Source organism: Meriones unguiculatus, chromosome 10, assembly GCF_030254825.1.
Source record: "Meriones unguiculatus strain TT.TT164.6M chromosome 10, Bangor_MerUng_6.1, whole genome shotgun sequence".
Classification (NCBI taxonomy): domain Eukaryota; kingdom Metazoa; phylum Chordata; class Mammalia; order Rodentia; family Muridae; genus Meriones; species Meriones unguiculatus.
In genome coordinates this window covers 18,067,971-18,089,018 of record NC_083358.1, presented here as the reverse complement: position 1 = coordinate 18,089,018, position 21,048 = coordinate 18,067,971, and the positions used below count along the sequence as shown (strand labels likewise).

Here is a 21,048-nt window from a genome sequence, read left to right as displayed (position 1 = left end):
ATAAATGCAAAGACAATATTCTTTGTCCCAGTTAGGGTTTCTGTTGCTGTGAAGAGACACTGTGATTACAACACTTAAATTTTTTTTTTTTTAATTGGGCCTGGCTTACAGTTCAGAGAGTTAGTTCATCATTGTCATGGAGGAAGTAGAGCAGTGCACAGGGAGACATAGTGCTAGAGAGGTAGCTAAGAATTCTACTCTGATGGGTAGGCAGCAGGAAGAGTAAGTGAACCACTGGGCCTGGCTTGAGCTTCTGAGACCTCAAAGCCCACCCCCGCCAGTGACATACTTCTTCCAACAAGGCCACACCTTCTAGTAATGCCACTCCCTATGGGCCTATGGGGAAAGCATTTTCATTCAGACCACCATAGTCTTACAGTACTTTTATACTGTGCATCGCAGCTCTTTAATTCAACATTAACAAGTGAAAATGCATTAGTTCCTTAAATCCTTCACTATGTTTCTGTCCTCTTTAGTAGTAAACAGAAACAGAATTCGAAGCTGTGGGTTCAGCATTATTGAAGTTCCTTTGTGAAGTGAAACTGCTCACACCTTAGAGGTGTGGTAATAGTAACACCTTCAGCTGAGCCAGAAGCTGATGCCTCTTTAGAAGTGTGAACTGGGGTTTACTGGGTATTCTTTTTAAGATCTGGATGGAATCCTGAAAAAGTAGATTAGCATGTGAATGTTTTCCCTGTTCCCAAGTTAACTTCATTTCCTAAATCCTTTTGTATAACAAAAGGATCAGCCGGGTGATCCGTAGGCTCTTCTAAATCTTAACACGATTCTGATCTAATTTTATCAGGTGGAAAGCCTTGACCTAGATTATAGCTGGTAATGATTGCTGGTGCTCACTTATTTAAGCAGATGTCTTACTCATTTACTAGTGTTTGCATTAGAAGATGCCTGGAATATGAAGAAACACACTTCATTACTTTGTTCTCACTAGTTGTATAATTAGTTATGAATTCAAATGTGATATAGTTTATTAACACATGAGAATGTAAACTGTAATTAAAGTGGAATGTTTACCTCTTGTTAGTCTGTAGCTCTGATAATTAATAGTTGTTGGGTTTCAGACCAGGGACAAGCAGCTGAGGTGCATATTTAACATTCCAAAGTGGACCTGGCCTCCGGGTTCTACCACCATCCCTCAGTTGCTACATGTTACAAGGCATGGCTGACGTACCCAGTCCTTTACCCTGAACTTTCTAGCCCAGAGGCTGGGCTTCCTCTTCCCCAGAGGTTCTTCACTATATAATCCAGATATTTTGGTTCCCTCCCTCTGCATTTTTTCTCTCCCTGCATGTGCACAGGCTCTTTCTCTCTTTTTCTTCCCCTTCCTTCCCCATGGCTGTTTTCCTGGCCTTGTTCCTTGGGACCAGTGAATATGCCTAAGAGCTACATTTAATAAACCTGCCTTTATGCTTTAATCTGACTTGAAATGGCTCATTTCGTCATTGGAGAAAACGCATTACCTTGGTGCTGAGAACCTGGGAGATGATGAGCCCCCAACCTGGTGGGACCATTCTCTCACTCCACTTGAAGAGATAGACTTTGGGCTTAGGGTTAAGTCGCTATTTCACAGCTGCAGCCTTAGAGGTACTGGGTGCCTCTTCTGGGTCCAGGACCTCCCAGATCCCCTGCCACGCTGTGGTTGCAGCAGGGTAAGTGCATTCCAGAGCAAAGATCAGGTAGTAGTGTGCTTTTTAAAAACTGTTTCCTTTACGTTTCTTATATCTCTTTCCCCCTACTTCCACCCCAATCCCTTCTAACACACCATCACCAGGTAGGAGAGAGAAAGGGTTAGGGGTATCAGTTCTCTTGGCTGCTTCCTGCTGGTTAGGATCATTGGGTTCCTTGCAGCCAGTCCAATCCTCCTTTCAGGGGATCTCCAACTTCTTGTCTCAGTGCATCAACAGCAACAGGAGCCAGAGGGGAAGCAGCAGCAGCAGCTTGTCATTTCTCAGAGACATTCTGCATTCTCTGCACTCTGGCATTTATTCTCTCTCCAGAGTCCTCAGATTTTAACTATCTGCAGCTGGCAAAGAGCTCCTTTCAGAACCCGAAAGAAGTCTGCTGCTGTGGACCATCTGAATCAGTTCCACATCCTACACCTGGTATTAAGACAAAAAATATATTTATCTCCACAACAATCAGTTAAAAAACCAAACAAACATGATCCAGCATATTTAGGCACTTGTTGCCAAGCCCAACAAGTTGGATCCCTGGGACTCATATAGTAGACATGCACACCGTGGTGTGGGTATGTCCATACACACCTACTAGATACTAAAAACAGTTTTTCATTTTGAGAGCAAAGCTGGGTGTGTTGACACCTACCTGTTATCCCTGTGTTTGGGAGGTGGAGGCAAGAAGGTAAGAGTTCCTGGTCATTTCTCAGCTACACATGCAGTTGGAGGCCAGCCTGGACTCCCTGAGACCTTATTTCCAAAACTGAAAAAATGATTGAGACCTAATATACAATAGTAGCAGGGGTGGAGAGATGGCTCACCAGTTAAGAACACCGACTGTTCTTCCACAGGTCCTGAGTTCAATTCCCCGCAACCTCACATCATCTTACAGCTGTGTATAATGGGATACTATGCCCTCTTCTGACCTGTAAGCATTCATGCAGACAGAGCCCTCATATACATTAAAAAAATAAACAAATACATAAATCTTTAAAAATATATGTACAATAGTAGCTTAGGTTGGATTATGGAGTAAAGTATGGTTCAAATCCTGTCCTTGACAGTTCACCATGCAAGTACATAATGTTCTATACCATATGGATTTGTAGAATGGAGAATATTTTTATTGTTTATCATGAGGATTAAATCCATTGCATCTTATATGAAAAGTAATGAGTTATTTATAAATAACACTTATTAAACTGTCCACCCATACGAACCTTGTTTAAACACAAATTCTGACTGGGCAGTGGTGACACATGCCTTTAATCCCAGCACTTGGGAAGCAGATTTCTATCAATTGGAGGTCAGCCTGGTCCACAGAATGAGTTCCAGGTCAGCCAAGGGTACACAGAGAAACCCTGTCTTGAAAAACCAAAAATAAATGAGTAAATAAGTAAATAAATAAAAACTTAAAAATAAAATAAATAAAATGCAGATGCTGATTCAGAAGATCTACAATAGCCTGAGGTCATACTTCTGATTTCATTGGTTGGTTTTTGTTAGATTGGGTTTTGCTATGTAGCCCTGGTTGGCCAGGTACTTTCTATGTAGCTCATTGTGGCCTTGAACTCTCAGCAATTCTCCCACCTCAGCCTTGCTTCTGAATGCTGGGATTACAGGCATTCATTACCACACCTGACGTTTGAGATGGTAGCCCTACTAAGCTTCTGTGTGATGCTTAGTACTTTAAGTCTCAGTGAAGTAAAGCACTTAGAATGTTTGTCTGAGACCACTTAATAAATGATATACATCCACCTCATCCAGGGCCATATGTCTGCTAAGCAGATGCTCAACCATTGAACTATTTTTCTAGCCTACTACTTAGTAAATATTATCTATGTGGGTTGTTCCAAATCATTCAACTCTTAGAAATAGTATTGTGCTAGCCAAACCACTGGTAATTCTGGCTAGTTCCTGAAAATATTTTTTTTTTTCTAAATAATTTCTTTGAAAATTTATTTATTTATTTATTTTACTCCCCACCCCCAATTAAGGGCTTGTGTAGTGGTTTGAATAAGAATGGCCTCCCAAGGCCCATATATTCAAATGCTTATTCACCACAGAGTGGCCCTATTTGAAAGGATTAGAAGGATTAGGAGTTGTTGCCTTGTGTGAAGAAGTATGTCCCTAGGGTTGGATTTTGAGGTATTAAAAGCCCATGCCAAGCCCAGAGTCTTTGCCTATGGATCAGAATGTAGCTCCAGCACCTCCCTGCATGCCATAATGTTATCCACCATGTTGATAATGGACTAAACCTCTGAGACTGTAAGCCAGCCCCAATTAAGTGCTTCCTTTTGTAAGAGTTGCCTTAGTTATGGTGTCTCGTAACAGCAATAGAACAGTGACTAAGACAGCTGTGACTCAGGATACTAGATGGGTTACAAACTTATGAAATTTTAGCACTTGAAGGGACCTTTGAGAGATCATCTACTAGTGAAGGAAACAGGTGTGCACACTCAGTAGCACCTCTTATGCATTGTGTGTTGGGGCAGAGTTTTTTGGTTGTGTCAACTGCTGGGAAGTTACACCAGCATTTAGGGGGCAAGAAAAAGAAAAGCTGAATGCCTCAGATGTATGGCATAGTAAATTATACTGTTTCCAAAGCCAGGAACTTTCCACTGGGAGTCATTGAGACCATTTATTTCCTTTTGTAAATGTGGAAGAGGCCCATAGATTTCAGGCTGGATGTATGTTCTTGTAGTTGGCTGATGACAAAGTTGTATTTAGAAAAAAAGTGTTTCCCTCTCAGTCTATTCTTTACCTTGTACTGTTTGGCCTTGTCTTTTTCTGTTGAGCTGTTTAAACAGCAAATGACTCATCAGTAAAGCTTATTGTAATCATTCCCTTCAGTCTGAGAAGCTGTAATGAGATCATACATAATAAAAACAGATTGCCCTTTGACTCACTGTCATATATCTGCATTTGTTCTTAGTGATAACATGACTAAGATGTCAAGGGTTTGATAGCTGTCTTTTTAAGGTAAACTCTGAGAGCTGGTAGGATACTTGTAGCGGAAGATAAAACTGGAGGGATTTGGGCTCCTGAGTGCTAATCTTTCTGTCACTGCTGAGTGGCTTCTTATAAGTCATCAACACTTTGTTTTAGATAGATAGGTACATTTTAGACACAAACATATCTCTATCTGTACACATACATTTCCCTTTTTCCCCCCACCTCAGTGCAGTGCTGAGTATCAAATTTAGGGATTTGTACATGTAAGCTCTCTACTACTGAGCTAAATTCTCATCCCTCTGTACCATATTTTGAGGTAGAGTGTTATTTTTATATACCAGGTTGTTACTAGAGAAGAAAAGGAGATTTGTCTTTGCTTCACATTTCAGCACTGTTTTTGAGATGGTGCCTTATGTAGCCCAGGATGGCATTGAACTTGCTATGTATTCAAGAATGACCTTGATCAGGAGTCTCAGCTATCATCAACTACCTCCTGCCTTTACCTCCCATGTGCTATGATTACAGGCATGTGTTGCCATGCCTGCCTGCCTGCCTTTTTAGTATTCTTTTAAGATTTTAAAAGAAAAAATATGTTGGGCTGGAGAGATAGGTTGGTCATTCCTGTACTGTGAATAGTAACCAAGTCAAGTACAAGCATGAGGACCTGAGTTAGATCCCCAGAACCCATGTATTGGAGCTGGGCGTGGTTGTTCCCCTCCTATTCTGGGTGCCAGATTACATCTGGCCAGCCACTCCAGTGTACTTGGGCAGTCTTAGCTGATGAGAGACTCTGTCTTAATAAAAAGGGGAGTGGTACTGGAGGAACAGTGCGCAAGGTTGTCCTCTGGCCACCACACACATGCATACATGTGCACAGGTAGCCACATACCTGGACCTGCACAGTTGAATGTACACTATGTTGTATAAACGTTACAAATCAATATAAATAATTTTATTTTAAGACTCTTTTGCATTTTGGTACTTATGAAATTGGTATGTATTTTACAGTGGATAGCAGATGATAATATAATTGTTGGTGGTTTTTCTCTTTTAATGTTTGTTCTGACACCATCAGTTTAACTGCAGTGTTCTTTATACACCAGGGTTAATGCTGACATGAGAAATTAAGGGCTTGGTTTGTGTTTGGTGGGCAGTAAAGGAGTCACAGTATGTGAAAATTTTACTGTCATTAAAAATTTTTACACTTTAGGGCTAGAGAGATGGCTCAGAGGTTAAGAGCGCTGGCTGTTCTTCCAAAGGTCCTGAGTTCAGTTCTCAGAAAACACATGGTGCCTCATAACCATCTACTGGAAAATCTGGTGCCCTCTTCTGGCATGCAGGCATGCAGACTGAACACTATAAATAATAAATAAATCTTTAAAAAAAATTACACTTAATATTTTTCGCAGTGAGTAAACGGTCTCTAGTTTTTTTCTGTGGAAGAAATAACACTTATATTTAAAAAAAGAAGAAGAAAGAGCTAGGGAGATGGCCATCAGATCCTGAGGACCAATGTGGTGAAAGGAGAAAACTGACTCCTGAAAGTTGTCTTCTGACCTCCATTTGCATACTATTTGTCTGTCGGCACCCTCTACCTCATACATAGGCTCAGGCTAAATGTAATAAAAATTGAAAGTAAAAAAGAAAAAAAGTATGGTGTGTCATGTGCTTACTGGGGGATGTGTACAGGATCAAGATACATTCTGTATATGTATGAAATTGTCGAAGAAAAATGAAAGAAAAAAAAAGGTACTGTCGTTACTTGAGAATGGAGCAGCTCTTTGGGGTCCCTAGGCCACCTGCATGTTTGGATAACTAGATAAACAAATTGGAAGTTCCCAGGAGCTACTCAAATTCAGTGGGTCCCTGGAAGCCTCAGTAGGAGGGAGGAAAGGGCTGCAGGAGGATTAGAGTTTGAATATAAAGGATGCAAGTCAGAGCAGCAGCTGAAGAAAATAGGCCAAGATCTGGGAAGATCCCCTCTACAGAACCTTTATTGGGGTTTAGTACCAAAGGTTGATTGACTAATCAGTGTCCACATGACTGACTGCCAGCAGTCTTCAGCCGCTTTGGTTTGCCAACCCAGATCAGGCTAGCCTAGAATCCCAGTTCTATGACATGGTTGGTTGTCCTGGTCCCAGGGTCCCATCCTGAGTCACTTGTTTTCTTAGCATAAATAACCTAAGGGGCCTGTGAATATAAAGACATGCAGAGGGATTCTTACTCCAGCAGCATGCCTGCTCTGGCTGGGATACAGATATGCCCCAGTATACACCTTTAATCCAAATAAGGAAGGGAAAGTTAGTTTGTAGAAGGAAGTACCCATGTTTGAAATTGACATTTAATTGAGGGGCAGACAAAGGGACAAATCAGAGAAAGGTTTGACAGGTTAGGATATGCCCAAATCTCATGAGAACAGAATGGAAAGAGAGGCAGTTTTTAGAGAGAACAGCGTAGAGGAGGCCGTTTTACCAGGAGAGTTTTACAGAGATAAGTTGGAGAATGATCCGGAGAATAAAAAGGAACCAGAAGATTAGAACATATTGCCAAAGTTAGTATGAGGCTAAGCAGAGCAATTCAACTAGAGGCCAAGAGAGAAGGCAAATTGAATCAGTCAGCTTGGAGAGAAATTTGAGCCAAAACAGCTGAGTTGAACCAGCCAGCCAGAGTTCAGAAAGAGCAGAAAGGGTAAGCTTATTCATCAGTTAATCTCAGGGCTGAAAATATTCTAGGCCTAAATTAGATTGTTAGGTTAGCAGACACAGGCAGTAAGCCTACAAGATGACAATTACAACAGTCAAATAAAAGTTAGTTTTACAAAGACCCTCCTTGGAACCTGCCTTCTAGGAACCAGGGACAAAGGCCAGCCATGTTCTTTGTTATACAACTGTTCATTAAAAAAAAAAAAAAAAAGTATCTTTCAAGAGATGGTATAGTAGATGTAATAACTACGGGCATTTAAAACAAGCCTTTTAGGGTCCATACAGTGAAATGACATAATGAAGTGCTTTGAGTTATTTTCTGCATAAATTATTTTTGCAAAATAAAGCAATATGGTTTTCCTTAAGAAAAAAAGATTTGTTTTAATGAAACAGACACAAGGTCAAATGGATTGTTACTGTGTTCTAGTTGTGACACTCTGAACATCATTTTTCTTATTTCTGAAATAGGCATACCTTTGTAATACTTTGTGTAATACCAGAGATACTTTCAGCATAGCATGAGGTAAGAATTATCCGTATTACTGCTATTGGAATTATTCTCTGTATTGCTCATTGATATTTTTATCATCAAAGGTGACTGGAATTGTAATCTGAATCCATTATAGAGAATGGTGCTGCATTCTGTCAGGGTCTTTAGTGTGATGTGTTACATGGGATTTCAGTGTGTGCTTTGCTTCCCACTGCTAACTAGAACTGCGTATTTGTTTGCTGTGAACCGGCTTCTCCCTGTGTTTTCCAGGCTTGCTTGGAACCCATGATTCTCCTGTCTCTACTGGGATTGTAAGGATTGTGCTGGGATTGTAGATGGGATTACAGTTTGCAACAACCTGTCTGGGCAGAACTCATTTTGGATAGGAGCAGTGCTGGGGATTAAATCCAGAGCCTTACTCCCACAAGGCAAGGCTCTGCCACTGAGCCACATTTAAAAAAAAATATTTATTTTTATGTACATTTGGTGTTTGTGTGGGTGAGTCAGATCTACTAGAATTTGAGTTACAGACTAAACAGTTGTGAGCTGCCAAGTGGGTGCTAGGAATTGAACCAGGGTTCTCTGGAAGAGCAGTCAATGCTTTTAACTGCTGAGTCATCTCTCCAAGCCCCTTGAGCCACATTTTTAACTCTTAGACAATATGCTTACTGGAATATCCTGTTACATAAGGCTTAACTAGAGCACTGTTTAGAATAATTAAATACACAAACACTATTGGCTGAGGTATATAATATGCTGTCATGACATTGTTGCCTGCTTTACTAGCTGGTTATCCTGAGAACTTAAAATTGTATGCTTGTTCAGATCTACAGGGATCAGTAGTTTCACTGTTATGTCAGAGAAGTTATACAAGTGATTCGAATGAGGATTATGACTTTTTAAAAACAACTCCCGCAAATCTATTTTGCAGAATATAATTTCTTTTTGATTTGTGAAAGATTTAACAAATAGCTAGTTACCAATCTGTTAAACTTTCAAAACTTTGGAACAGAAAAGTGAGCTCAAAGCATATTACCTTCTCTCCTTCCTCCATATTCTCTACTCGTTAAAGCAAATGAATCTAATGAGTGAGTGCAATTAGTCTCTCATTTTACTTGTTTTGCACTTCCTAAGATATCATTTATTAACTAATTTATATTACCTTAATGAACAGATGTGGAGGTTCTCTTAATTTTTTCATGCAACTTGAAAAGTGGAAATAATATATAGAGAGGTTTTCCCAAATGAGCAAAGCCTTTGTTAAGCTTGGTAATTTGATCATGCAAAATCCATGATGATTAGGATGTTTACATTTTTCTCTCTTTTCTAGGGAAAATAGGAAAATTGAACCAGTGAGAGTTAGCTTTAAAGTGTAGGGATGGAGTCAAGATGGCTCACTGGTAAAGGCACCTGTTCCACAAGCCTGCTACCTGTGTTTGATTCCTGGATCTAGTGGTGGAAGGAGATAACCAGACTCCACCTGAAAAAAACATGCACCCCTTCCCCCCCAAAAAAAAAGAATTAATTATGAATATGAGATCATCTTATGGAATTTTGGTATTGATATACAATAACTGTAAATCCCAGTAGGAATAGAGTAAAAATGAAATTTGCATTCTATTTGGAAGATGTTTCAATTGAAGTTGTAAAAGAATGATACTGGTCATATGGCTCAAGTTTATTTCTGCAGATGCCTCTTACACCTGTGATAAGTGATGCTTTCATTATTGAACATCTTGACATATTAAGATTCTGCATTGTATTTGGTCCAGGTCTAACAGCATGAATTCTCACTGGGCCTGGTCTCATTCAGAGGTCAATATTGAGCAAGTCTGATCCTTTTGACAGGATGTTGTAAGTTCTTGTTAAACACATTAAGTGTTGTGTGTTCAAACTTTTTTGCAGCAGAGTGTACATGTATAGATCAGAGGACAACTTTCAGCAGTTAATTCTCTCCTTTCATCTTTGGGTCCTGGCAAAGGCCTTTAACTGTTAAACTATGTTGCTGACCCTATAAATTCTTCTTAAAATGTGTCTTTATCTTGCTGATCTCTGGAATTTACTGTCTAGCCAATCTAGCCAAATTGATGAGCTCTAGGCTCAGTGGGATGTGGTGTTTCAAAACCAAACCAAACCAAACCAAACCAAACCAAACAAACAAACCAAAGCAAGGTGCATTGAAAATAGGAGGAGAAAGCTATATATATAGAAAATGCGTTTAATGTTGATCCCTGTCTGGTTTCCGAGAGCACGTGGTTTGTACATACATACACCTCTCAATAACAACACAAAATTCATCTTTTAAAGAAAAACTCTACATTAAAATTGGTAAAATGCCTACCATTGGCACAGACCTTGGTGAGTTTTGATTTTTTTTTTTTTTTTTGGCTAAGGGTTAATTGATGCTTTTAGTCTAAAAAGCTTCTTTTCTCTTTCTAGTAAATTTATTTGGGCATGGTGGCCTACACTTAGACAGCAGGCCCACTGCAAGTTTGAGATGCATTTGGGCTACACAGTACCAGGCCAGCCAGTGCTACATAGCAAGTTCTTGTCTCAGAAACGATACTATGTAAATAAAATAACAATATAAAGATTCAGTACTTACTGTCTTTATGGGCTGTATGTTCTCTGCTGTCCCCTTTTTCAGTAGTAGTAGTAGTAGTTTATTCTGAGTTCATCTTTCAGTTTCTGGGAACCGAAGATCATATTGAGCTGGACATGGTAGAACATAATTAGAATTCCAATACTTTGGAGACTGAGGCACAACTGTTGGGAGTTCTAGGCCAGCATGGTATATAATAGCAAACACAACAAAAAACTAAGCTGAGCAGGAGGAAAACAAGACCAGGTGTTGGTTTATTTTTGTGCTTTGTGCAGCAGTTTGGATTCTTCTTTTTGGTTCTTATTTTGATGCAGATGTTTGTGTGCAGCTTTTGTACTGATTTCTGTTTTCATTACTTTGGTTTTTTTTTTTTTTACTTAAATCTTGTTGCCTCAGCATTTTATAGTTATTCAAATATAAAACACTGACCTTCTTTACATCTTTTGTCCATACAGAGAAGTCTATTTTATTTCTTCTTTATTGGTTGTATTTTTATTTTTTTGAGTCAAAGTTTTACCCTGTAGCCTTGGCCATCTTGGTACTTTCTGTGTAGACCAGTCTCCTTGAACTCAAAGAGATCTGCCTGCCTCTGCCCTCCTGAGGGCCAGGACTAAAGATGTGTACCACTATACTTGTCCATTTTAGTCAGGGTTGCTGTTGCTGCGAAGAGACATCATGGCCATAGCAACTCTTATAAGGAAAACGTTTAATTTAGTCTGGCGTACAGTTCACAGGTTAGTACAATGTCATATGGCGGGAAGCATGGCAGACACAGGCAGACATGGTGCTGGAGAGGTAACTGACAGTTCTACAGCTGGATCGGCGGGCAATAGGAAGTATGAATGAGCCACTGGGCCTGGCTTGAGCTTCTGAAATCTCAAGGCCCACTCCGAGTGACACATAACCTCCAAGGCCACTCCTCCTTATTAGTGCTACTCCCTATGAACCTTTGGATGCCATTTTCATTCAAACCACCACACTAGGTTTCATATGTTTTTTAATCACTGTAAGTCCTAAATGTTTATTTAAAGACCTTTTGAAGTTACATAGACTCTGATATAGTGATTGTTTAAAATAGAAGAGAGGATCTGTTTTTATTCCAATTAAAATGTGATGTCAGTCTTAATTTTTTTTACAATTATTTATTTGTGTGTGTGCTGTGGACATATGTATGCTAGTGTGGGCATGTGGAGGTCAGAGGACAACTTGTGGGAGTTGATTCTCTCCTTCCACTCTGTGAGTCCTAGGGATCACACTCACGTGATCAAGTTTGGTGGCAGGTGCCTTGTCTTTACCCATTGAACCGTCTCACTGACCTCAGTCCTAAATTGTTTTTGAATTACAGTGGTCAGTATGTTAGGGGACATGCAAGATATTTTGCTTAGCACTTTGCATGTTATATCGTTCTTGTTGTAAGAAAGCAGGTCATCTTAGTAGCAACCCTATGAATTTGATTTTCATCCTTACTATGCTAGTAAGGAATTTAATACATGAAGGTTAAATAAGCAGGGGCAGGTAGTAGGTAAATGGAAAAACTGAGTCTCTAACCCAGGCATTTTGACTTTTTGAGCCTGTTCCTTTATCTACTACGTCTCTTACTGTTTGGTTTTTGATAAAAAGTATTTTCAGATCTGTCTGCTATTGAGACTGCTAAAACCCCTAAACTCCACAATTTTTATATTTTCAAAGTATCTTAAACTGACTTAAAGTGCAGAATCACCATGAGCTTTAGATTTTAGTCTGGGCCTTGAGCAAAATGTTTTGGTTTTATTGAGGGGTGAGGGTTAGGGTTATTGTGCCATTTGTTCCTACTGTTTTGAAAATACTTTCTGTAAAGCCAATTGGAGACACATGGTGCCTGGAGCAGAGTAGGAAACACAGTCTACATGTGTGTTTGTGTGTAGCTTATTTGAAACTAGTTATGGATAAGTATAACTCTTTATATTACACATTTTTGTTGTTTCTGTCTTTTAAGTTTAGATCAGAAATGTTCGGAGGACCCCAGGAACCTCTGAGAGTTTCCCTGCCCCCATTTTTTTTTTTTTTTTAAAGTCAGGATCTCATGGCTCAGGCAGATCTCAAACTCTTAATCCTCCTGCCTCATCATAGTGCTGGATTTCAAGGCACATCCCAGCAAACTTGCCTTTGAGATTCTTTAAAGAGGTATGTGAGGTTGAAGCCACTCTGTAAGATAGTATTTAGTTTTCTTTTTGTTTGCAGTCCTTGGAGGATACAGGGATGCTTTCCAGAACCTACACGGCAGACTACATTGACAGACTGAGTGTAGAAGGAGATATGAATTTCACCTGTTTCCTGTTAAACCATCTGTTAAATTTTTTTTAAAAATGACTGGGCATGGTAACATGTATATAATCCTAGCACATGGAGGTAAAGGCAGGAGAATCAGGAATTTAAAGTCATCCTCAGCAACATACAGAGTTTAGACCAGCCGGCTTACGTGAGATCCTTTCTTAAAAAAACTGAAAAAAAAAAATTCACAAAAATGAAAAACAGTGAGTGTTACTCTTTTTACTAAACTTTATTTTTTGAAAACATTTTAAGTAATTTGTGTGTTACTTTACAATGGGTATAATTGTTTTAATTAAATATATAATTGGAAGTTCTTAATTTAAATTTTTAGTTCAGTTTGTTTCAGTGAATCCAGTGTATGTAAACAAACTTTTTGTGGTCCTCACGATCTCAAAAGGAATCCTAAGACTCATTATGTTGAAAAGTACTTGTTTAGATTAGTTGTATGATATTAAGGCAGATCTTGGGCTAGGCAGATAGCCCAGTGAGGAAAAGTGCTTGCTCTACAGACTTGAATATCTGGACTTGAATTCCTGCCACCCACATGAAAAACTGGGCGTGCCTGCCTGTGCTAGAACCCCAGCATTTGAACTTAGAAGCAAGTGGATCGAAAGAGCTTGCTGGACAGCCAGTGTAGCCCAGACACCAGTCAATGAGTGACTATCTCAAGGGACTAGGTGGAGATCAATAGAGGAAGATGCTTGACATCTGTTACTGGCCTCTGCATCTCCACACATGTGCATGTGCATGGAGGGTCTTGTTCTCGGAATAAAAATCAAGAACTGAGAAAAAGAAACATATTTATTACTTAACATGTCTTATGTTTTGAATTGTGTAAGCAGGAGACTGGAGCCCACTGAGCGGCCTCTTCAGATTGTTTACGATTACTTATCCAGGCTCGGATTTGAAGATCCTGTGCGCATACAGGAGGAGGCTACAAACCCTGACCTCAGCTGTATGATTCGATTTTATGGTGGTAAGGATTTATCAGTAGCTTTGTGAATGTTAACTACTTTTATATTATATTGATTATTTGTATCTTACTTTGTGTTTGCTGAAAGTATTTGATATCAAGTTATTTTTAAGTCAGTTAAATGAATCTCAACACAAGATCTTTGCCAGGTTATGCTTTATTTACATTTCTTAGAATTATTTTTGTTAGCCAGGGGGTGGTGGCTTTAATATACTTTTAATCCCAGCACTTAGGAGGCAGAGGCCAGCAAATTTCTGAGTTTGAGGCCAGTGTAGTCTACATAGTGAGTTTCAGCACAGCTAGGACTACATAGAGAAATCTTACCTCGCAAAACCAAACCAACCAACCAACCAAACAAAAAGTATTCTGTGTGTATGTGTGTTGCATGCGCACACATCTGTGGTGCCCTTAGAGACCAGAAAAGGTGTTAGATGGGCGATTTTGTTTTCTACAAACTGAAAAGTGGTATATGTTCCTTTCAGTTAATTGAAAAAAAGGAAGGTACAAAAAGTATGTGTAGAGTAGAAGGGCAATACATTTAGGTTCATCTTCTTGAGAGCTGTGAGAGTGAGAGAGTGAATGAGTGATTAAGTGCCAGAGAGAGAAATGCAAATAAAATCCTTTGGTGGTTTGTGGGGGAGAGTGTTGATAGTTTGAAGTCAAATCTGAGAAAAAGTAGGAACATTTTGAACTCATCTGTTGCTGTAAAACTTGCTTTTAAAAACCCAGCAGATAGCTGGAGAGATGGCTCAGAGGCTAAGAGCATGTGCTACCCTTGCAGTGGGCCTGACCTTGGTTTAAAGCACATGTGGACAGTGGTTGGGTCAGAACCAGCAACTGAGTAACTCTAGCTCCTAGGAATATGTCACCCTCTTCCGGCCTCTGTGGGCCCAGTACTCAAATGTACATACCCATGTACACATTATGAAATTAATACAACAAATATTAGAGTCAAGAGGTGAAATATCAGTGTGTTCCTTATTTGACTGTGATTGAACTGGGTTCTTTGTGCAGTCAGTGTTTTCACTCCAGAATGAAGGCTGAGCTTAAAATGCCTTGGGATTTCTTTTATATCCAAGGAGATAGAATAGTTATTGGCTCTGATGCCACCAATTTTCTAACACCACTTGATAAATTGTCATATGACCAGAATCTTAATATGCCTTTAAAAGAATAGTTCCAGTATAAACTACAAGAGTAAGTTTGTGTTTGATGGTGGTTATGGCAGGTGCTAGACAGGAAACCTTAAAAAGTGAACTCTACCAGTTTAGATAAGCTAGTATAATTTGAAAAAGAAAATTATGTCCACTAAAGGGAATTTTAAAAGCTATTATTTTTTTTAAATAGGCAATATATGCATCTGGTGCCCCAACCAAAAGGTAACAAACAAGAAGGTAGGTAGAGAAGAAGGTAGGTGGACAGGAAGGTAGGTGGACAGGAAGGTAGGTAGAGGTAGACAGTAGGTGAATTATCTGTTGGCGAGGTAACTAATTGCTTCAGAGCATGGTAATGTCAAATCTACATTTTGTAGTTTTTATAGGTTGGAAATAAAGGAGCAGTTTTAGCTGGATGGCTCAGGTTTGAGTCTCATCAGACTGTTATCTGGGGCTTGAAGATCCCTCTTTCCCTCCTTTTGTTCTTATTTTTATTTTACATGTATGTTCATGCCCCTACCATCTTCATGCCTGGTGCCCCTGAAGCCTCGTAGAGGCAGTAGGATCCCCTGGAACTGGTGTTAAAGATGGTTGTGAGCTGTCTAAACATCAAGTTAATTGCTGAGTTATCTCTCCAACCTAAGTCACTTCAATTTTCTTTGTTTTACATTTATGTATGTGTGAATGTGTGTATGTGTACATTCATGTACATATGCACATATTCATGGTGTTCATGGGCAGGTCAAAGGGCAACTTGTAAGAGTCAGTGCTCTCCTTCCACCATCTAGATCCTGTGGTTGGCCAGCCTGAGAAGCAGGCAGTTTACCCTTAGTTGAGGACTCACTTTTATTATGGCTTAAAAGCTGTTGGTTAGAGGCATTGGTTCCTGACTGACCATTGGTAGACACTTTTAACTCTTGGTTATGTAGACTTTCCATGGACTGCTTAACTGTGTCTACCCAGGGTAAAAAATTACCCCCGCATACACCATCTGCACACACATGCAGGCTTCAGCATCTTTTTTTGACAAGTTATCATCATTTTTACCGCTTTCTGTTTACTGAGGCTGGAAAGCTGGCTCATCTGTTAAGAATGCGCATGTTAGGACATGTGTTAGGTTCCCACGACCCATGTCAGGCAGGTGAAAACCGCTGGTAACTCCAGCTTCAGGGCATCAGGCTCCCTTCTCTAGCCTCTGGGCACCTATACTCACTTGCTCTCTCACACACACACAGGCACACACACATAATTAAAAAAAAGAATCTGAAATCTTAAAAAACAAACAAAAACCTGAATCATTAACTACAGCCTGCATCACAGAAGGGGAAGGGGATTAAGTTCTCATTTTTAAAGGTAAGAGTATCAGAGAATGTTTGACATATCAAGATTATCAATAAAGAATACTTCCTTCTTTTCCCAGTTCCCAAATCCAGAGACATTAGAGTTATCAGAAAAAAAGAAAAGGTTTCAAGTATTCTCTGTGAGCAAAGTGCTACATAATCAGTTTAAATATTTCATGTGTAAAATTGTTGTGTTCTGCATACTACATACAATACAGTCACTGAGGCCAAGGTCATGCGGGGCCTAAGTTGAAACCAGTTAGCCTTCTTGTGTTCCCTAGCTACAAAGGATAGCCAGTACAAGGGCTATGGAAAACAGCTCTGGAGAAAGCTCAGTCAGTGGTAGAGTGCTTGCTTAGCTTGTGTAAAGCCTTGGATTCTCTCCCCAGTGCTGTGGGGATATATTTTTCACTGAAGTTGAGTGGCCGGCATGATCAGTCATGACGATTTGAAGTACATTAATTTCCTCTTTTATTTGTATGAGAAGAAATGGAGTCTCAAGGATGTGATTTGCTATTAGTTGTAGTTATAGGTGGGTAGCTCAGGGTGTCCTCCTTCACCATGGTATCTGCCTACATTGTTTAAAATACTTTAGTGTAAAGAATATAAATACAAATGAAAAACCACACACAAGAATCCTGTATTAGTTACTGTTCTGGTTGTGGTGATAAGATACTTGTCAGAAGGAAGTCAAGACTACAGTGACCCTGCCACTTTGAACATTTGACTTAAGGAAAACATTTATTTTAGGTCTCAGTTTGAGGGGAGGTTTTGGCAGCAGGAGTACATTGGGAGGCAAGTGGTTACCTTGCATCCACAGTCAGGAAGCAGACAGGATGCTGGCCTCAGCTCTGTGACCAGCCCATGGGCAGGGTACCCACAATTAGGATGAGTCTTCCTCTTCCACTAAACCTTTCTGGGAACCCTTCATAGACACATTCAGAGCTCTGTTTCTATGGCAGTTCTAAGTCTAGTCAAGTTGATGATTAATTAATATAAATCACACAGTATGTTTTCATTTAAAGTTCAAAAACAAGCTGGGCAAGTTGCCATTTACCTGTAGTCTCAGCCTTGCCTAGTAGAGGCAGAAGGATCAGCAGTTAAAGTGCGTTCTCGGCTACATTCTAAGCTTAAGAGCAGCCTGTGGCACATGTGACTCTGTCTCAGAAAACAAAACAACCATCAACAACAAACCCTCAAACACCCAAGAGTTGACACATATAAATCTCAGCCATATTGTTTGGAGGTGGGAGAGCATAAGGCAATAGTTTGTATATTTAGGTCCTGAGTTGCAGAGTGTGGATTGCATGTGACGATTGCCCAGATCTACTTCATTCCCCAGCCCATCTCAGCTGTGCGTATTTGACTGTGTTCTCTTCATGATAGGAAGTGGAATTAATGAGTGCCACTTCTATACCTTGTTCTGTTCCTCCGTGCTGTCTTCCTCTTCTGAGGGCCTAGATGACAATAGTCAGAACAGTATTTGAAGTCAGATGTTACAAGTGTCAGGGCCACTGCCATGCTGAGTTTCTGAAGAGCAGTATTGATCTCTGGCTATCAAGAATGTCAACCTGGGTAGAGTCAGAGCTTACGTTTGTTCCAGTATATCCTGTTGTGGTAGTTTAACCTGTATTACATAGGATGTATGCACTATAGATGACAACTATAAAGAGAACAGGAGGTGACAGTTGGGGAAAGGGAAGAGGCTGACTTCCAGCATATAAGAGGAGGACATCAGTCGTATGACTAGAACTTTTGAGTCACTACAGGCATATATTTTAAATTATGACTAAATGTTCCTAAATTACACAAATAATGTGTTACCAGTAAGCGCTTTGTTCAGTAGAGCTTGTTTTTCTACACCTTTTTCAATATCAAGTAACATTGTTAAAAATTAATCTTTTTATGGCACACACCTGTAATCCCATCACTCAAGGAGGCAAAGGCAGGCTGATCTCTTTGAGTTCAAGGCCAGCTTGGTCTACAAAGTGAGTCCAGGATAGCCAGGATTATGGAGAGAAACCCTGTGTTGAAAATAAATAAATAAATAAAAAACAAAACAAAACGAATCTTTTCCCAAATTCCAAAAACCCTTACTGACTCAGGTTAATTTGCATATCTGAAACTTGTTTGTTAAATATAGGTGTGCTAGGGCTGGAGAGCTGGCCCCATGCTTAAGCCAGCAGATACTGCTCTTAGAGAGGACCTGAACTCCAGCACCCACAGAGGTGCTCACAGCTGCCTCTAACTCCAGCTCCAGGGAGGGCTGATACCTCTGGCCTCTGCAGCTATTTTTGTTCATGTGCTGCACAGGTACACACACACACACAATTAAAAAATAAAAATAAATCTTAAAAGTGTAGAAATACTCTTTAGGAAAACATCCCACTACACTAATATATTACTTTTATGGTCTGTGTTTTTTACTCTTATTTTATATACATATTATATATTTATAATTATTGTGTTCATGTTTTACCTCTTAGAAAATTTTAATTATACAAGTAAAATACAAATATGTCATTATCTATATTTAATTTTTTTACATTTACTTTCCACGCTCATTAACGACTTTAATAGTTAATAGACAGTAGCTCCTATTGTCAGTTTAGTATCTCTTCATTTTAAGTGCTGATGGACACATTGTTGGGAATGCCTGGCTGGTAGTAGAAGCTCAGAAAATATAGATCTGAGAGGACCAGACTCCCTAAGCAGTGGAAATCAGAATGTAGGCAGAGGGATTGGCTTAAGTGGCCCTCAGTAAGTCTGGTATTAACACGTTTTTTGAGTAATGCAGTTTTGCGTCTTTGAAGTATTTGACCCATTTCTTCATATTACATATGCAGAAATGCTTGAGTAAGTGAGCAAAGTGGTACCTGAGGGTACCAGGTCAATCGTGGTCATCTCTGAAGAGCTCTGTTTACTATTTGTACCATTTTTTATTTCTGCTGCTTTCCTTGGTTATTTATTTTGATTTTGAGTAATTGCTTGTGAGTATGATTGTGTATGTGTACAGGCACATGTTTTCCATAGCACAAATATGAAGGAAGAGAACAATTTGTAGGAGCTGGTTCTGTCCTTCCATTGTGGGTTTTGGGGGTTGGATTCAGGCACTTTTGCCAGCTGAGCCCCACTGATTTCTGTGTTTGGTACTTATCTCCATGTCAGTGCCCTCACGTCTTAGTCTCAGTGTTTTGTTTTGATCACTGTATCTCATGATGGAAAGGAAGGTACTTAAAGAGAAGCTGGTATGTGCTCTGATTCTGCTTTCATTATGGGAACATTGACTGAAATACCACCCATAAGCTTTTCTTGCAAGAGCCAGAGAGGTGGAAGATTACATACAAAATTAGAGAACTCTTAAATTTTACATTCTAAAATGGATTGATGTCAGTAATGACTATCATTTATTCTTTGCATCTTTTGTATCCCCATTATGCTCAGTATTTCATGTTATTTTACTTCTTTACAAGAATACTCTGGAAGGTAGGTTAATAAAATCTGAGACAATACAGGACAATACAGTCTAACTTTGAGGAAGGTAAGCTTACTGGACCAGGTAATTGAAGGGAGTGGCATAACTTGCATTCAGGCTATAGTGTGCCTGAACCCAAAGTCCATGATCTAGACACCTTGCAAGAAAGGTGGCTGTTAGGAGAAGGGTGACATCTGAGGTAAAGTCTTATTTCCACTGTATAAGTGCATGGTGGGGTGTTATTTTAGGACTGAAATCTTTTTTTTTGTAAAACCCATATTGCTTCGTTCCTCTTATCTATAAATAGAGGTACTGAATGTTGGCTCATACATTTTCCTTTTCCAGTATTATGTTACTTTAATGGTACATTCTGAAGTACTATTTTCTTTTTAGAAAAACCATGCCAGATGGATCATCTGGATCGAATCCTACTGTCTGGCATCTATAATGTACGAAAAGGAAAAACCCAGCTGCACAAATGGGCTGAACGCCTAGTTGTTCTGTGTGGTACCTGCCTTATTGTTTCCTCAGTGAAGGATTGTCAAACTGGGAAGATGCACATTTTGCCTCTGGTTGGGGGAAAGGTAAGGTTTATAAATTTTAAATATTATCTTGGTCATTAAGGAACGTTAAGGGTAGGCTGGAGAGATTGTCCAGTTGGTAAAGGAAGATCTGGAAGACCTCAATTTGATCTTCAGAATCCTTGTTTATTAAGGACATGAACAAACAATAACACTAACAAACAATAACAACAACACAAAACCAAGTGTGGTGGTACATGTACTCTTAGTTCTGAAGAAGCAATGACAACAGATCTCTGGGCCTTGTTGCCCTGCCAACCTAGCCCATTTGTCAACTCCTGGTGAATCAGAGACCCTGTTTGAACAGACAAGGTGTGCTGCTCCCAAGTAATGACTCCCAGGTGGATCTATGGCCTCCACATGCATATATGTGCATGCACATATGAACACACACACACACACACACACACACACACAGAGCAACCTAGGCTGTAGCTCAGTGACACAGTGCTTGTCTAGCACTTGTGAGTCTCTGGGTTTAATCCTCAGCATTTGAAAAAATGAAGGGAAAGGAAAGGAAAGAAAACATCCTGCCTGATTTTCATAGAAACCAATAGGAATATTATAAAAGATTATATCAGAGGCTCTTGGGAGGTTCCAGAGCTCTCTAATGCCCCAGTGCTGTTGCAGAACTGTCTGCTCCATACTCAGGGACTCAGTGCTGTAGCCGATAACACCAAGATGCTGTTACCAGGATGCTGCATAGAAGCTGCTTTTGGAAACTAGAAGCAGCTTCCAAGATAAATTCTTTGAGGTTTCTTCTTTTTGCCCA

General features: G+C 39.7%; 1 protein-coding gene across 2 annotated transcripts in view; it reads left to right on the top strand.

The window, feature by feature from the left end:
* The window catches only part of Phlpp2 (PH domain and leucine rich repeat protein phosphatase 2), a 72,753-nt gene that overhangs the window by 10,586 nt on the left and 41,119 nt on the right, over positions 1-21,048 (top strand). Inside the window, exons 3-4 of one of the 2 annotated variants that reach the window (XM_021632562.2) lie at positions 13,596-13,729; positions 20,089-20,279. In XM_021632562.2, coding sequence (XP_021488237.1) covers positions 13,596-13,729; positions 20,089-20,279 — 325 coding nt within the window. Of the gene's footprint in view, positions 1-13,592; positions 13,730-20,088; positions 20,280-21,048 lie in introns of both variants that reach the window. The other variant, XM_060392000.1, reaches the window with a different exon arrangement.